At 40.9% G+C, this 17,763-nt stretch overlaps 1 protein-coding gene across 2 annotated transcripts in view; it reads right to left on the minus strand.

Moving 5' to 3' along the window:
• Nucleotides 1-6,534: 6,534 nt before the first annotated feature.
• uchl3 (ubiquitin C-terminal hydrolase L3) overlaps nt 6,535-17,763 on the minus strand; it is a 32,453-nt gene continuing 21,224 nt past the window's right edge. The window contains exons 7-9 of one of the 2 annotated variants that reach the window (NM_001017120.2): nt 11,132-11,207; nt 8,264-8,322; nt 6,535-6,870 (exon numbers count right to left, since the gene is read on the minus strand). In NM_001017120.2, the coding sequence (NP_001017120.1) occupies nt 6,787-6,870; nt 8,264-8,322; nt 11,132-11,207 (219 nt within the window). In that variant the 3' untranslated portion in view covers nt 6,535-6,786. The remainder of the gene's footprint in view (nt 6,871-8,263; nt 8,323-11,131; nt 11,208-17,763) is intronic. The other variant, XM_031895999.1, reaches the window with a different exon arrangement.

Here is a 17,763-nt window from a genome sequence, read left to right on the forward strand (position 1 = left end):
TATGACATAATTCTTTCACATATGAATGATGGTTGATATCCCCACAGTAAGGACCAAGCATTTGGGATTTTGCTGTGCTACCACCATTGTGATAAAATAGGTGTGGTTTGAAGTGGGTGTGGTTTCAAAAAGGGGAGTGGTCAAAACTGGCTTCCATTAGCGGCCCTCCACCATGTATGCTAGAGAAATTCCGGCCCTCGGCACCGTAGAAGTTGGACAGCACTGATCTAATGTATCAGCCAGTACAACTTCACAGCTCTCTGCTGATCTGGCTGACTAGTTTGAAACTCAAAAAAATGTAACAGTAGTTATGACCGTCCTCAGCCTGCCTTCGGCCTGCATCCTCCAAATCCGATAATCTCCTACACACATGATGTCAATAAGGAGCATTGCAGTGCAATGCATTGTGAGCTATGTAGTTCCTGCATGCTGTCTGTAAGCTGTGGAGATGTTACAATTTGTTGTATCAATGTTTTAGGCCCTCCTCTCCTGCCAGGATTTTAAATGATGCAGAAATAGAACTGTTTTGCAGATGGATTTCAGCACATAAAATGGTATTTATTCATACTGAATAGTGAAGAAACATTACAGTGATAGGTATAATAAGGGTTTTTGTGTTGTGTGGGGCTCTTTAACATACAGTATCTCATCTTTAGAGTAAACAGACCCAGGGCCGGATTTGTGGCGGGGCCACAAAGGCCCGGGCCTAGGGCGGCAAAAATTTAGGGGCGGCATGCCGCCCCGCCGCAATAAAATGTGTAAGTTTGCCTCCCTTACGGAGCAATGGGGACCTCTCCCAACTGCTCCATATCTGACTTTAAATGCTTGCGGGGGCGGTGGTTCCGCGTTCGCGCATGCGCACATGGGGGCGGTGGTTCCGCATTCGCGCATGCGCACACGGGGGGGGCGCCCAACGGGGGTGGCCTAGGGGCGCCGAAAGAACAAATCCGGCGCTGAACAGACCTTGGCCAGTCTTTCTTTATGACTGAGACTTTCCATGCCGTGCTGCAGCCTCTCTCTCAATAATATCCCATTTCAGTACTGGAGAATAAAACTCCACAGCATATTCTAGATGGGGCCTTTCCAGCACTCTGTAAAGTGGAAGAATATAGTATAATGGTTGTGAGTTTTTTTATACATCTAAATCACATAACAAGGACACATAACAAGTGTCCTAACAGGAATATTTATACTGGGGATTTTTTTTTTATTCCCTAAAACACAGCTAAACGGGTACATTAAATTACATTAAACATAGCAGGGTCCATGTACCATCTCAAGATGACATATGATCTGCAAGTGCATTGGAAGATGAGGAAATAAAGAGGAGCCACAGCTGCTCTTTGCTTCCGGGAGTTCAGAGCATTCAAGCTAAGGTAAAGGATACATAGGTGGTCATTTATTTACAATACTGTTTTGACAGCAATGCTGACTTAATGGGTCAATGGGAAGTCTAAGCTTGCTTGAAAATGAATGGAAAAATGCAATTTAAGTTTTTTGACATGACTTTAAGATTGTGATTAACCCATCTGACATTTTCAAAATGCCACTGTGTGTGATTTATTTTTTCACACAAATTTTGATAAACCTGACATGTAACACGCACATGTAGCACAAACCAGCAGACTGACAGACCTCTCTTGCTGGAGGAGCCTGGCACTTGTAACATTATTTAAAAAGTAACAACCAGGAGTTCAGCAAATGCAGCTTTTTATAGCAATTTCTTTTACAAATAACTTTTAAAGCACTAATAATAATTTATGTTTTCTTTTAAGGCAAAAAATGATTTACACTTTGTAAGCAGGGATCAGAGGCGGCCCATTATAACACAGCCCACGGCCCGGCACTGGTCCGTGACCCGGTGGTTGGGGACCTCTGCTATACCTTATGCTCTCATATGCTCCCTCTAGCACAGGGCTAGGGAACCTATGGCTCGTGAACCAGATGTGGCTCTTTTGATGGCTGCATCTGGCTCGCTGCCAAATCTTTAATAAAAAAATAACTGGGGGAGTGGCCTGCGCTTGGAGGATAGAAGAGGTGTTCTACGCCCTCCTCCGCATCCGGCATCCTTACCGGGTTGCACTTGAACCAGGGCCCAGGGAACTGAGAGGGACATTTGAGCAGAAACCTGTGACATTCATGCTTGAATTGAAAATAAAATGTGGCCAATATGTCTCTGTTGGGGTTACAAAGAGAAGCCAACAGTACACTGTGCTAGATAGCCCTCTAGTTATACCACTAACAAGCCATACTGAACAGCTAAAGATGGCACCCACCCTACCTTGCCCCGCAGCATCGATTAGGGGGCGCCAAGTGGGTTAATTGGTTTAGAGTTGGCATTTGACACCTCATGTTGTAGTTGGTCAAATACAGCTGCGGTGGCTGTTGTTGTGGCTGCACATAGAAGAAGATATTCTGACTGTATTCTAAAGGTTCCTACAGAAGGAAGCACAGGCAGGTAACAGAACAAGCATTTGACAGCTATTAAATATAAGATCAGTCATGCAAATATATTTGGCCAGTTAATAAAAACAGATGTAAACATCGTCAGCTAATAAAAATTCCCTGCAATTTGTGATTTTTTTTGCTGTGATTTTCCACACAATTGTGCAGTCACAGCAAAAATATAAGAAAAAAATGCTGTCAGCTGAACTGTGCCTAAAGAGAAACCCTACATGTACCATTACCCATAGATATTATTCCTCACTGTTCCCTCCCACTCACACATGCACCCACCCTCCCTCTCACCCACACAGGCACCCACCCTCTCACACGCACTCACCCACCCACCCTCTCACACGCACTCACCCTCTCACACGCACTCACCCTCTCACACGCACTCACCCACCCTCTCACACGCACTCACCCTCTTACCCACACACACACACCAAACCTCTCATCCGCAAGCGCACCCACCCTCACACACACCCTCATCCACACGCACCCACCCTATCACATACGTACCCACCCACCCTCTCAACCACACACCCATCCTCACCCACACGCACCCCTCCACCGTCACCCCTCCACCCTCTCACACAAGCACCCACCCTCTCACACAAGCACCCACCCTCTCACACAAGCACCCACCCTCTCACACAAGCACCCACCCACAAAAGCACCCACCTACCCTCTCACCCACACACGCACCCACCCACCCACGAACCCACCCACCCTCTCACACAAGCACCCACCACCCTCTCACCCACACAGGCTACCATTCACCCACCAACACACGCACCGACCCACCCACGCACCCACCCTCTCAACCACACACATAACCACCCTCTCACACACACCCACCCATCCATCCTCTCACCCACACACGCACCAATCCACCCTCACACATGCACCCACCCACACAAGCATCCAACCTCTCATCCACACACGCACCTGCCCACACACGCACTCACCCACCCTCTCATCCACACACGCACCCACCTACCCTCTCATCTACACACGCACCCACCTACCCTCTCACCCACAAGCACCCACCTACCCACAAGCACCCACCCTCACACACCCACCCACACAAGCACCCAATCTCACATCGACAAACGCACCCTCACACACACGCACCCACCCTGTCACCCACACACGCAGCCACCTTATCTTATACGCACCCATCCACCCTATCAACCAAACACCCACCCTCACCCACACACAGCCCCCCACCCACACGCACCCACCTACCCTCTCATCCACACACGCAGCCACCCACCCACACATGCACCCACCCTCCCTCTCACCCACACATGCACCCACCCTCCCTCTCACCCACACATGCACCCACCCTCCCTCTCATCCACACATGCACCCACCCTCTTACCCACAGACGCAAGTACCCACCCTCTCACCTATACAGGCACCCACTCAGCCACCCACCCACCAACCACCCACCCACCCACCCTCTCACCCACACAGGCACCCATTCGCCCACCAACACACCCACCCATCCATCCTCTCACACATGCTCCCACCCACCCACCCTCTCACTCACGCACCCACCCTCACACACGCACCCACCCACACAAGCACCCAATCTCGCATCAACAAACGCACCTTCACACACACACACGCACCCACCCTGTCACCCACACACGCAGCCACCCTATCAACCACACACTCACCCACACACAGCCCCCCACCCACACCCACCTACCCTCTCATCCACACACGCAACCACCCACCCACACATGCACCCACCCTCCCTCTCACCCACACATGCACCCACCCACCCTCTCACCCACACATGCACCCACCCTCCCTCTCACCCACACATGCACCCACCCTCCCTCTCATCCACACATGCACCCTCTCACCCACACACGCACCCACCCTCTTATCCACACACGTTTGCACCCACCCTCTCACCCACAGACGCACGTACCCCCCCACCCTCTCACCCATACAGGCACCCACTCAGCCACCCACACACCAACCCACCCACCCTCTCACACACACAGGCACCCATACGCCCACCAACACACGCACCCACCCATCCATCCTCTCACCCACACACGCTCCCACCCACTCACACACGCATCCACCCTAACACACGCACCCACCCACCCACACAAGCACCCAAACTTGCATCGACAAACGCACCCTCACACACACGCACCCACCCTGTCACCCACACACGCAGCCACCCTATCGACCACACACCCACCCTCACCCACACACAGCCCCCCACCCACTTACCTTAGTGGGTAAATCCTCTTGCTGCACTTTACATTTAGGTCACTTACCTTAGTGGGTAAATCCTCTTGCTGCACTTTACATTTTTGTTACTTACCTTAGTGGGTAAATCCTCTTGCTGCACTTTACATTTTTGTTACTTACCTTAGTGGGTAAATCCTCTTGCTGCACTTTACATTTTTGTTACTTACCTTACCTTTAATAATGATGGCACAGACTGGACGTAGAGACGCTTTGTTGCACAGGACATAATAAATCCTCTCCAGCTCTTCTAGTTGTTCCTGTAACAGGAAAGCTTTAGAACTTTATACCATACATATATATATATATGGCTATTTGCACTTGTGTATATTTTTTAGCATAACTTCTGGGGATATAGTCAATGCGATTGCACCAGGTCCTGCAAAAGATGTAATTGGGGATCTCATTGCAGCCAAATCTGTGTACAGTTTGCACACCCTCCCATCAAAAGAAGATTGGGTGCTCTTCTGGAGGCCAGGGAGGCCCAGGTTCACATCCTCCACCCAGCAGTAGTTTCAGTAACAGACTGGAGGAGAAATTGATGGGAGCCTGAGGTTTTATTAAGACCAACTGAATGAGCTCATTAAAAAAAAAAAAAAAAAAATTGGGGGTGGGGTGGGGTGTAGTTATAGTGTCTTGAAATCAGCACCATAATCTAGAAACGGGTGCACCACGTTGCTTCAATGTTCAGTCTGGAATCTGCAGTAGGGGGTCCAGACAAATGGTGGGATAAAAAGTCTAAAATGGGATGCTGTTCTTTCACACAAACACTGGGAAGAAAAAAATACTTTGTTTTTGGACATATTTGTTTTGCTTTTGTATCTTTTTTTCCAGCTCCCAAAAGAGGGGGTGGATCCAACATTAATCATGGGTTTAAATAAGTGAAGTCATTTTCTTGCCTAAATCAGCTTTATCAGTGCGGATAGCGGAGCAAGCAGAACTGGCATTAAGGGCATTTTTTATGTGTGTCTCTTAGGGTTTTCCTTCTGGTCTGCAGTCCCTGATATGATCAGTTTTGCTTCTGGGTGCAATTACAGATCGGCAAAGACTTAAGCTGGCCATACCCGTTAAGATCCACTCGTGAATGAACACATCTTTACCCAAATTGGCCACCTATATGCTAGCCAAATCAGGTTGATCTGATCTGTTGCCCTCCAGGCCAAGAATCGAATCATAATGGGGCCCTATGCAGTTTTCGTCCAACAAAGACTTTCAAACCTGCCCAACCGATATCAAGCCAATTTTCTGCTAGATATCTGCTGCAGAAGGCCCATACATAGACAGATTTAATCTTCTGGTTTGTCTCTTTGCAGATTATCTGCCAGTGAATGGTCCCTTCTCCAACTGCCTAGTATAAATATGCTATACCTCAGAGGTCCCCAACCTTTTTTTGCGCCAGGGACTGTTCTTAATTAAGAAAAATTTCCCACGGACCAGTGGGGGGGCGGGGCGTACATTTCAATTACTGGGGGGGGGGGGGGGTGGTAATAAGCATGCAAAGCAATCACTGTATGACACATATGACTCACTGACTGGTGTTATGCGTGTCGACGAGTCATACGCATCAGTGCTATACGCATTGGCATATCATCTTGTCATACGCAGCACATCTTCCGAACGCCTTTTTGTAAGCAGGGATCAGAGGCTGCCCATTGTAACACAGCCCACGGCCCGGTGGTTGGGGACCCCTGGTGTAAGCTAAATCCTGATTTACAGTTTCTTCCCCTTTAAAGCAAGTGGACATTTTCAAGCCCATAAGGAGGATAGTAGTTTACTAACAAACACAGGCACAAGAGCTTGCTTTCTAAAGAGGTCTGTTAAATGGTTTATTACATGTGGGATAATAGCCCACCGAGATGGCTTACTTTGCTCACAAGTTCCGCAAGTCACAAAGTGAATACACAGCAAGGTGTCAGAGACTTAGTAACAATTTTTATTAATGTACAGTACTCTGAAATTTGCACATGGTGATGGTGTCAGTATATAAAAAAAAGGTTTTTAACACTTGGCTTTTATGGGGACGTCCAAAAGTGCAGTTTCAGGCATACAGTAGCTCAAGACTAATTAGGCTTTGGAGAAAGCAATCACGGTAAACCGTAATTCATCTGGGTCACGCAGCATAAAATTTCTGCAAACTTCTATGGCATCCTAGGATAAGACCATAAACATATAATTAATGCTTGTCTGACCACCAAAAGAAGAAAAACATTATTAAACAATACCAAGAAATGATTTACCAGTAGTTTTCTAGAAAAGAAAACCACAAAAGTACCACAAAAAATTCCTTTAGTTTTTCCACATTCTCAATCTGTGCTCTAAAATACCCAATGGAGACTTGTGACTTGCTAGTTTAGATAATGTAAGGGCTTGATTGTATCCACATTCAGCTTGGTTTGCCAACATAAATTTACTACATGCCAAGGCTTGAGCTGACAGGAACTGGATGAAGTAACTCAACACAAAACTGGATCATATTAATTTTTTATAGCCACCACATAAATGTGCTTTCACCTATTATGTGAATTTTAATCTTCACTATTAAACCCACATCAGGGAGGATAAATAAAGAACTACAAATTAACAACCAACCAAACTAGTTTGGATTAACTTCTTATCTAAAGTGAAGACAAAAGGCACCTCAGCAAAACTAAAAATGAAATAGCAAAAAATTTTAAAGAAGTACGGTTTATTAAAATAAACTGAAATTCTTTTCAAATTGTGGCTTCTTCTGGTGGTGCAGGAGAAAGAGAATAGATGCTTCCGGTCATATTTTTAAACATGGAAGTCTCCAAACATTTCATTTTATTTGGATTTTTATTGTAACTATTCTTATATCCTAATGAATTGGATATGTTTCTGGTATCATATTTCAAGAAGGACTAAAAGCTCTATTAAAAGGCTACAGGTGGATGATCTCTTTAATTAGTTAATGTCCATACTGAAAAATATGTCTACCCCTAGTAAATCTGATGGATTACATGTGCAAAACAGCAATGCTGTTCCTGATTTAGGAGACATTTAGCCAATACTGACCAAAAGGCTTATACATATACATATATATATACACTTTGCTGCTGCTGCTGCTACTTATAAAAGTTGGAATAAATTATTCTGATTTTACAACTTTTATGGATAGGTAAACAGGTAGCCTCCCACAATAAGTTTTTTGGGGCATTTTACCCTTATTGGGTTTAACTATCTAAGAGATCTTGCTGTACCAGTAAACAAACGGCGCAGCATTGCCAACCCTGAACCATAAAACCTTACAGTGGGACTTTTATAGCAGTGCACTGATTTTACAGATACCTTGGATTAAACAGAACAAGTAAATACAAACAAAATAATTTCTCACAGTCCATCTGTATTATAGTGTAGAGTTATACCATATGAAACTATGTGCCCATTTCTCACGTATCGATATCATTAAAAGTAATGGAAGCTGAACAAAACAATAACTGCTCTCAATGGCAGTGGCTGCATTTCATTCAAAAAGCGAACCACTACACCACCATACTAATCATTTGCTGAATTTTAGCCATACCTCAAACATTGTTTCTTCGGTTGTTTGTCCGTGGTTTACGGGGAAAGGTTTGCGTCCGTCTGTAAAGTACATATAAGGTTATAATGTTATCATCTTATATAACTGAACACTGACCCTGTAAAATAAAATTGTAACTGTACAAAACACCTTTGAATTAGAGATGCACCAAATCCAGAATTCTCAGCAGGATTCAGATTCGGACAAATCCATGCCTCTGCCCGAACCAAATCCTTAAAATCATGTGACTTTTTGTCAGATAGACATGGAAGTTGAAAATTTGTGGTTCTCTTTAACCGTTTCTTATCCTAGTTTACAAATGCAAATTAGCATTCAGTTTGGCAGAATGCTAATTTGGTTCAGATCCTAAAATAGTGGATTTAGTGCATCCCTGCTTTGCATGCAAATTGTTGATAAGTTAGGTTCAAAGTAACTCTATTTTTATACCAGTATTACATGACACATATTCAAATGCATTTTTTAACTTAGATTATAAGCTCTATGGGGCAGAGACTTCCTTCCTACTGTGTCTTTTACAACATCACTTGAATATCGCTTGATATTTATACTCATTTGCTTAATATTATTTACTATACATGTATAAGACCTTATGTTTAGTCAACTAAAATACATATAAACATTAAAGCCAAAAGGATTTGTTTTGCTTCCAAAAAAGATTAATTATATCTTAGTTGTGATCAAGTTAAAGGTACTGTTTTATTCTTACGGAGAAAAGAAAAATGATTTTTAACAATTGAATTATTTGATTAAAATGTAGTCTATGGGAGCTGGCTTTACCGTAATTTTAATAATGAGTTTCCAGATAACAGATCCTTTACCTGTAATGTTGTCATTCCTGTGTGTACTTTTCTACATTGTAAAATTATAGCTCTGCATATCCTAATAGCAGTTTATAAATAAAGCTATTCTTACATACATTTTTGTCATAGATCTTAATTTGAATGTGAATTCACTGGTCCCTCTGCTACAAATTGCCACGAACTGTGACTGAATGCTTGCTTTTTTTTACCAAACAACCACATTTGAAAATAACATTTGTCAGGCACTGAGCTACTTTTGTTATATTAAGAAAGAAAATGTATATATAACAGCTGTTGTTTTCAGAATTTATATATAATCAATAGTATGCCCATTTAAGTCCTTTATCCTTTACTGATTTAAAATGTCTTTTTTTTCTCTCAAATTTATGAATGTTTTGGGTAGTTAAATCTGCACAGAGTGACGGCTGAGGTGACATTAGCCTAACAGCTGCTTCACGTTGAAAAATGATCTTAGTTCATTACAGATCAGGCAAGTTGCTTTTTGTTTTTGTCCCATAACTTCTATGGCTTCCTGCATTTTGTCAATTTAAAAGTTATTTAGCCTTGTTTGCCCATAAAAATTCAGCATTAGTAATTTGACAGAGTCTGGGGAGGCTGGCTGGATACTCACCTGTTTGATTTACCTTGAACTATATATGCGATCATTCTTGTATGTTATTGAATGATAGTATGGAAAACTCAACTATGGCTGTAGCCCCTCTCCCTCCCCCTCCCTTTTTTCCTTCTGTATCCCCAACCTTATATACTGATAAAAGCAATAAAAAGAATGTTAAAAAAAAAATTCAGCATTAGTGTGAAAAATAGCAAAGCACTAAACAGGTAAGGGACCTGTTTTTCAGAATGCTCAAATCTTTCCATAATTTGGATATCCATACCTTAAGGGGACAGTTTATGATCGGTCAGATTTTTTAGCGCTAAATGTTGCGACTTTTCCAAGATTTACTATGCGACATAACTGTAACAATTTTGAAAGTGAAAAAAATACTCTAAATCAAATACTTGGTGAGACTGCACAGAAGTCAATGGCAGATGTCCCTTCCCTTCCCTGGAAGATCTCTTTCTTTGCTTTGAATCTTTAGAGGTTTTCGGGTTTTTGACACTAGCTTTTGTGTGCCAATTCAAAGTTACAGTTATCAATTGCAACAATTCGAAAAAGTTGAAGATTCTGCAACTTTTTCCCACATGTGCTTTTTCATTGCAGATTTTTGATAAATGTCTGACATTTGTGGAAATGAGTTTATTTGAAGTTAAAAAAAAATGACAAATATTATAATAAATTTGCCTCCACGTCTACTAAAAAAATAATTTAAACCCAATAGGATTGTTTTGCCTCCAATATGTAATAATTATATCTTAGTTTAAGTATAAGGTACTGTTTTAGTACAGGTATGGGACCCCTTATCCGGAAACCAGTTATCCAGAAATCTCCGAATTACAGAAAGCCTGTCTCCCATAGACTCCATTTTAATCAAATAATTCAGAATTTTAAAACGGATTTCCTTTTTCTATGTAGAAATAAAACAGTACCTTCTAATTGATCCCAACTAAGATATAAAAATCCTATTGGGTTTAATTAATGTTTTATTGATTTTTTAGTAGACTTAAGGTATTAAGATCCACATTACAGAAAGACCCCTTATCCGGAATACCCTTGGTCCCTAGCATTCTGGATAATGGGTCCTATACCTGTATTATAGAAAAAAAATAATTCACTTTTAAAAATGGCCTTCCCATAATTCAGAGCTTTCTGGATAAAACGGTTTAGCCTTATATGAACCATTTAAAAAGCTATGAGCCGTGCACTGGGCTTCATTGTTCTAAATGTCTCTGAATCTGCCCCTTTAACATTAACCGACTTAACAAAGGCCAAGCTCTCCTAGATATGAATGATGATAAGTGTGGAAACGCATAACTGGGGCTAATAATTGCTATTTGCATATGCTATTTTTTTTTTGTTCTTTTGCTCGAATGCCACTTGTTGCATTTCTCCAACAAATTAAACAGATATAATAATATAAAAATGCATTACCTAGCTCATAGAGATGTCCTTTTATATGAGCAAATGCAACGAAGTGTAAATCTACTTTATCATCTAAACTCGGTGCCTGTAATGAAACAACAAAAAAAACACATTAACAAAGAGAGCTCTCTCACATAGATATAAGTGTACACAGATTTCAAAGAGTGTTTAATGGCTATAACCTTATAATATAATGTTCCAGAATGGCAGAATGCAGTATTTGGGCACACAAATTACTGCTTCTATGTATGGTTTTTTTGAAAGGCCCCAAAAAACTGCCACTAGAACAGAGTTTTGTTTGATTAATTCCAATAGGAACATTCACCCTGCTCTTAAGGGGACAGCGCAAGATTTCACTTCCCCTAAAAATATTTTGTAAGGCTGGTGCTAATGGTCCTTTAACATCTGCACATGACTACAGCAGTATTAGACCAACAGAAAACTTTTAGTGCTTCTGGACTGGACAGTATCTTGATTTTCTCTCTTACTGTAACGTGCATTGGTTATGCTGCTACATTAGCATTTATAGTATGTATGCTTTGCACAGAGCTTTGTCACGCTAGGAAGAATATGCTACTGAAATAAATTATTGTCACCAGATGAGCTCTACAAACAGTGGATGTCTATAAAATACACAAACACTAAAATAAGCAGAGACATTCTTATCATGCTAATGGCAAAGTAAAATGAAAGAGCAGTTTAGTTATGTACACAGAAGTTATTCTCTCCTACAGCTAGGAGACAGAGCGTGACCACAGATGTTTTATGCATTAGCGAGGGCCAGTCCATATAAACAAGAAGCCTCTAGGAATGTTAAGGGGTGGCAGATAGCAGGAGGCCAATCTGTATGACAAATGCTACACTAATTAGCTGAGGGTTTCATACTCTCCCATTCATGGAATAAAACAGTTCTATCAATATTTGCTTTTGTGTGAAAACCATGCTGCTTGCTTTATCGTTTTTACTTTGAAGGGATATCATATTAAAATATACTTTAGTTATTGTTCAGCATATTAACAGTCAAGTTGTTGAAGAGAATTTTCTGGCCAAGGAGCCCTGTTAGGATTGGCAATGCAAAAACAAATAATTTTTGTACTGTTCTATGACTAGCCTAGACAATTGTCTTCCTCCAAATACTTAAACTGGCTTCAAGTAGCATATGAGACCCTTGGCTAAAGGAAAAGGCCAATATTCAGATCAGGGGTCCCCAACCCTCGTTACTTGTGAGTCACAGCCAAATATAAAAAGACTTGGAGAGTAACACAAGAATCATAAAAGTTCATGGAGGTGCCAAATAAGGGCTAAGATTGGCTATTAGGCAGCCTCTATGCACACTTCAGCTTACAGGGGGCTTTATTTGCTAGTAAATCATGTTTTTATTCAAGCAAAACTTGCCACTAAGTCAGGAATTAAAAAATAACTACCTGGTTTGGGGGCAGTGAGAGCAACATCCAAGGGGTTGGTGAGCAATGTTGCTCATGAGCCACTGGTTGGGGATTGCTGGTTCAGATTATCTAACTGAGTAAACCACAAGGTTCATCAATGCACTTAAGGGAACAGTTTACTAATCAAACTCCCAGCCTGGACAGATTATCTGTGTTCCAATGAAATCACAGATCACTCTGTTAAAAAAACATTTTGAGTGGCAAATACATAAAATATGATTAAACAGAAAGGGCAAAATCATAGCAACTACCTGACAATATTGTTGACAGCATGGCTAATAACAATGTTGGTCACTAAGTCAGATGAAGAGGTTTCTAATTCTGAATACAGACAGAATAAAAACTTACAAAATACGGACAAATTGACAGAGCAGAGAGTGTGAGAAGTTCCAGTTCAAGAGCCAACAGCCAGCTCCAGAATCTACCCAATCAGTTCTGCAGGGGTAGACAATACCCCAGAGAAGAACTGAAGCAGGCACAGCAGTAAAACACCATGTGGCACGTTGCTGGAACTTGAGACTAGGGTTCTGGAGCTACTCTTTTGGTAAGTTTTAAATACAGATAAGGAAATGTATGTAAATAGATATCTCTTCTGCTATAAAGAAGCTGGCAAAAAAAAAAAAAAAAGAGCCTGAATAGCATTTTGGAACCTGGAGCTCAAATATTGAGAGCCAGTCTGGAGCCGGAGCCTTTTGGCAAAAAGTTAAGTAAGTGTGGGTTTTCACACTGTAGGTGTAGGAGAAATAAGATAGGGTAGTATGCATTCCCCCTTTTCCAAGTGTAAGTTTTTAACACTATTGTGCAAAAATACTGGTCTTCATTGTTTTCAATGAAGAAGCAGAATGGTCTTCAAAAAGATATTTGACACTGTCTGCCAAAAGTATGAAAACCAACACACTGTCCTGCTATGTTGTATAAAACCAACTCCTACCACCAAACTAAATGGTTTAACATCTTGTTTCATTCAAAATTTCATAGAGGGGTTAATGTTAAAAATTCCCCGCTAATGCATATTTTCTTCTGAGGTTGCTGTGAAAGAAGGATAGCTGTGCCCAAGGAATGTGTTTCTGAGTAAGAAAAAAAGCTCTTGCCTTCCAAATAAGTTTATAGCAAATACAAATGTGACCATGAAGTATGGCATTTTGAGGGCTACAAAAATGTTAGTTATTGCAAGAGTATTTTCTTATTCAGAAATATTATTAAGGGACATTCTATTTAAGTCCTGTTATTTGCGCTCTTGCCATACAAACACTTATCACACTGGGCCCCCTCAAATTTTTAGACCTGCAGGTCAGCAATAGCTCTTCTATAAAAGACTAGAATTCTACTGCCTGCATACTTTTTACTCCCATGGAAGCTACAGCACTATGGTCATAAGTGGTTAGGTTCTGTGGTGTCATTTCCTTTATGCATTCTGTCCACCTATAGTCACCACTGTATCACTGCCACCGTGCATGGCAGGATGTAGGTGCTATTCACACGGCTAACTTTGGTTAGACAGGTGTGCCACTATAGCTCGTCCTACTTATCTGTGGTTACCACTTGGTTTATAGTATACATAAAACACAGTTCCACGCGGTGTGTTGACATGTACTGGTGCAACAAAAAGCCTAAACATTACAAGCTGCTTACTGCAAATATAACCATTGAGATAATGTAAAACTCATAATTAAAGACAGAAAATCTCCAGATATCGCCTACTGTGACCCAAACAAACATTTAAAGAAGGACTCCCAAGAGCCCAGTCTCAGCATTTATCAAGTCAAACACCAGCTTTGGCCTCACATCTAACCTCCATCTACTTTGGTGCCACAAGGGCAGGAAAGAGTAAACTAACCAATGGCAAACACTGGAAAGAACATGTTAATTATTGCAGTGGTTATATGCACAATTTCTTAAGAAATTAACACACAGGGATGTGCTGGAAGAAGCTGGCAGCATGTACCAGGAATCCTTCATTTTCATGGAATGCCCTATAGGCTATAGCTTACCTGCTGGGTTTAAAAACAGACCAGGACTGCAGAGTTTGGTCCCAACTACAGTACATGCCATCTCGTCCTTATTTGAACACCATTATGTATTGCAGTGATTAACATATGCAGAGCCAGGAAGGTGGTTCCATAGCACCACCATATTCAGTGTAAGGAAATTTTTGTTTGCAAAGCAGTAGGAATTCTAAAGAAAGAACCTATTTTGTTACTAAAATTACCAATTTTTATGAATGGCATATCCAGTAAGTTGACCCACTGCTTTATAAAATCATAAAACACTGCATTGTATTTGCATTTATAAAACAAATACAGCGTATAATAGGGGTTCTGCATCTTGAACTGGAATAACAATTGGATATCCTTTAACAGTGCAAAGAAAAAGTTCAAAACATTCTTGGTAGTTATTTCCACATTAGACAAAAGCCATAAATGTAGCCACATATTTATGAAAATAAAAGAACTTCATAGAGAACTTTATAGCAAACTCACTAAACAGACTATACGCTACATAGAGCGATGGAGTTAAAAACAGCGGTGAGCCAGAGCAGTAAAGAAATAAATGGTCACTCACTTGTCACAATGACATGAATTTCCAGTATCTCAATAGCAGCAATGATCCAAGTCTTTATATTTATCACAGCAGCTCCCCATTTTGGAAAGTGTCTTCAACACTCACATGTTCAGTGTGTTCTGAGCAGCTGTTGGGAAGCTACTCTTAGGGGTTGTTGCAAATTATAAAGCAGAAAATTAGGTTGGCTACAGGGCTGATAATTAAATTCTGATGCTAATTGCACTGTTTTATAGCTGCCATGTAATGTGAATCTGAATGAATTACTAATCTGTAATATTATTGTGACATTTATATTCTATATATATATATATATATATACACAGTAGGTTGTCAGTCCATAAGTTCAGGTAAGTGACAGCAGCACTGAGCATGTGCAGTGAATCAGCAGGAAAGAAGATGGGGAGCTACTGGGGCATCTTCAGAGGGTCAGATCGTTCCCTGCTAAAGGGCTGTGGTTGCCTTGGGCTGGTATAGAAGCGCAGAATATAATGTACAACATTTCTTGCCTACTTTTTTAGTTAGGCTTTAGTTCTCCTTTAATCAGTATAAATTAATTGCCCTTATAAGCAAAGCCTGCCAAACAGCTCATGGTGTGCCAGCTGTATTTTGGATACAAGTCATTTGAATCTTTGAAGTGATGTGGATGAGCAGTGGCTGTGTGAGCTCACATAATATCAGTGCATGTAGAAAGGAGGAAAAGCCTGTATTATGTCCTCCCTTCAGCCAATAAATCCAGGAGTGGAAGACAAGAAGCTTGTTAACATGAGACCTGGGTTTCTCAGCAGCTGGTAACATGCTGTCCCCACTCCTTTTATGACTGTTACCAGCCGCTCTGATCAGAGAAGTCAAATAAATTGGAATGTTAAGAAGAGCAGTTCCATTAACTCTTTCAACTACAACCCTTTATTGGTGCTAACTTCTAAAGTAGGGTTACATTTTCACATAGTGCACTGCTTGCAGTCAGGCAAACCTGGCATCTCCACAGTATTAGGAGGAGGGAATGGAAAAATTGGTACACAAATGTACTGTCCCTCCACCTAATAATATCCTTGGGGGACCCATTAAGAAAAAAAAAAAGAATAGCAAAAGGAGTTGATTCACTAGAGTGCGTTAAAACAAGCGCTATTTATAGCATGCGTTAAAAATTTTATTGCTTCTTATTTTTTGCGACAACGCTCAATTCACTAAAAGGACATGCGTCATAATTAAGACGCAATGTTCTTTGCGTTATTTAACTCGCGATGAGCGTTTATCTTGCATTAATTCCCGCCGACTGCGATATATTTCGCCACTTGCTATATTAGCGCACAATTTTACGCACGTAACCATTGTTTTCGGAAAACTACTGTTCTGAAAATTACCATTTCCCTGCAAACTGGAGGATGCATGACTCTAGGGCCAACACATACTTGAAAAAAATCCCACTGCAAAGTCCATGTTGTGTTGCCAAAAGCTCACGAACTGCAATTTTCTTTAAGTACCGCCTGCCCCAAGTAGGTGTTAATATTCGCACATACGAATGCGATATTTAGCGCGTTTAATGCTTCATATGTGTTTGTGAATCGTGAGTTAGTATTATTTCTATGCGAGAATTAATGCAATGCGAGGTAAATAACGCATTGCATTAATGACTTTTATTCACTAATTGGGGTCTATGGGGTATATTTATCAAAGTGTAAAGTTACAGTTCGCTACAATACACCACTTTCTATTCATCTTTTAAAAGAGTATTTAAGAGTGAAAGTGAAAGTTCACTCTTTGATAAATATGCCTTTAAAAATGCTATAGAAATGAAAGGAAAGTGGCGTAATTTCCCTTTAACAAGCTGTAACTTCAGTCTTTAATAAATATACGCCTATGATAATTTTGCTCATCACTAACAGCAACTGATATATAATTGCGGACATGGTCCACTAACACTAAGTGGGTTATATAAAAGAATGCAAATACTTAAAGGGACGTTTTAAGAATGCTCGAGGTTCGAGCTTTGGACTACTAAAACCAGGAGTGCCTAAACTCTAGAGTGGGGCTTTTCATTCAAATGCCTCAGCTTCCTGCTGATCTGTTTTGTTTTTTTCTTTTGATAAACAGTGATATTTTAAAGTTATGGGCTCAGTTACAACATATATAAATAGTTAAGAGAATGCCAAAAAGTTCTGCCGCAAGAGCTCCTATAATGCTACCAGTGTTCCTTTCTCTTGAACACATGCAGATGCTTCAATGCAAGAGGTACATAATAAATTCCATCTATTTTATAATCCATGTAGTTAAAAGAAAAAAGGCCTTTCTTGTGGCTTTGCTTCCCTAGCTCTACATATGCTAATCAGAAAACCCTGAACTACAGAAATAATCCCCAAAAAGCACAAAACCTGTTTTTTTTTCTTCTCAGAAATTCCCTCTGGTGTTCCAATGACAGGATTTTCGCAGCTCAAACAGGCAGGCATGTCAGCGAACGCTTTTTCTTTTTCCAGACTGAAACCTAATTGATTGGGTCACTGTATACTTCGTATCCCATTAAATAACGCTAACATGTTTTTGAAGAAGACAAAGTAAAAAAAAGTTTAAAATAAAAGAAAAGATATTATAAAATATCTGCCTTGTATTTCAAACAGCAAAGGCCAATACAATGTGCTA

This window comes from Xenopus tropicalis, chromosome 2, assembly GCF_000004195.4.
Source record: "Xenopus tropicalis strain Nigerian chromosome 2, UCB_Xtro_10.0, whole genome shotgun sequence".
Lineage (NCBI taxonomy): Eukaryota > Metazoa > Chordata > Amphibia > Anura > Pipidae > Xenopus > Xenopus tropicalis.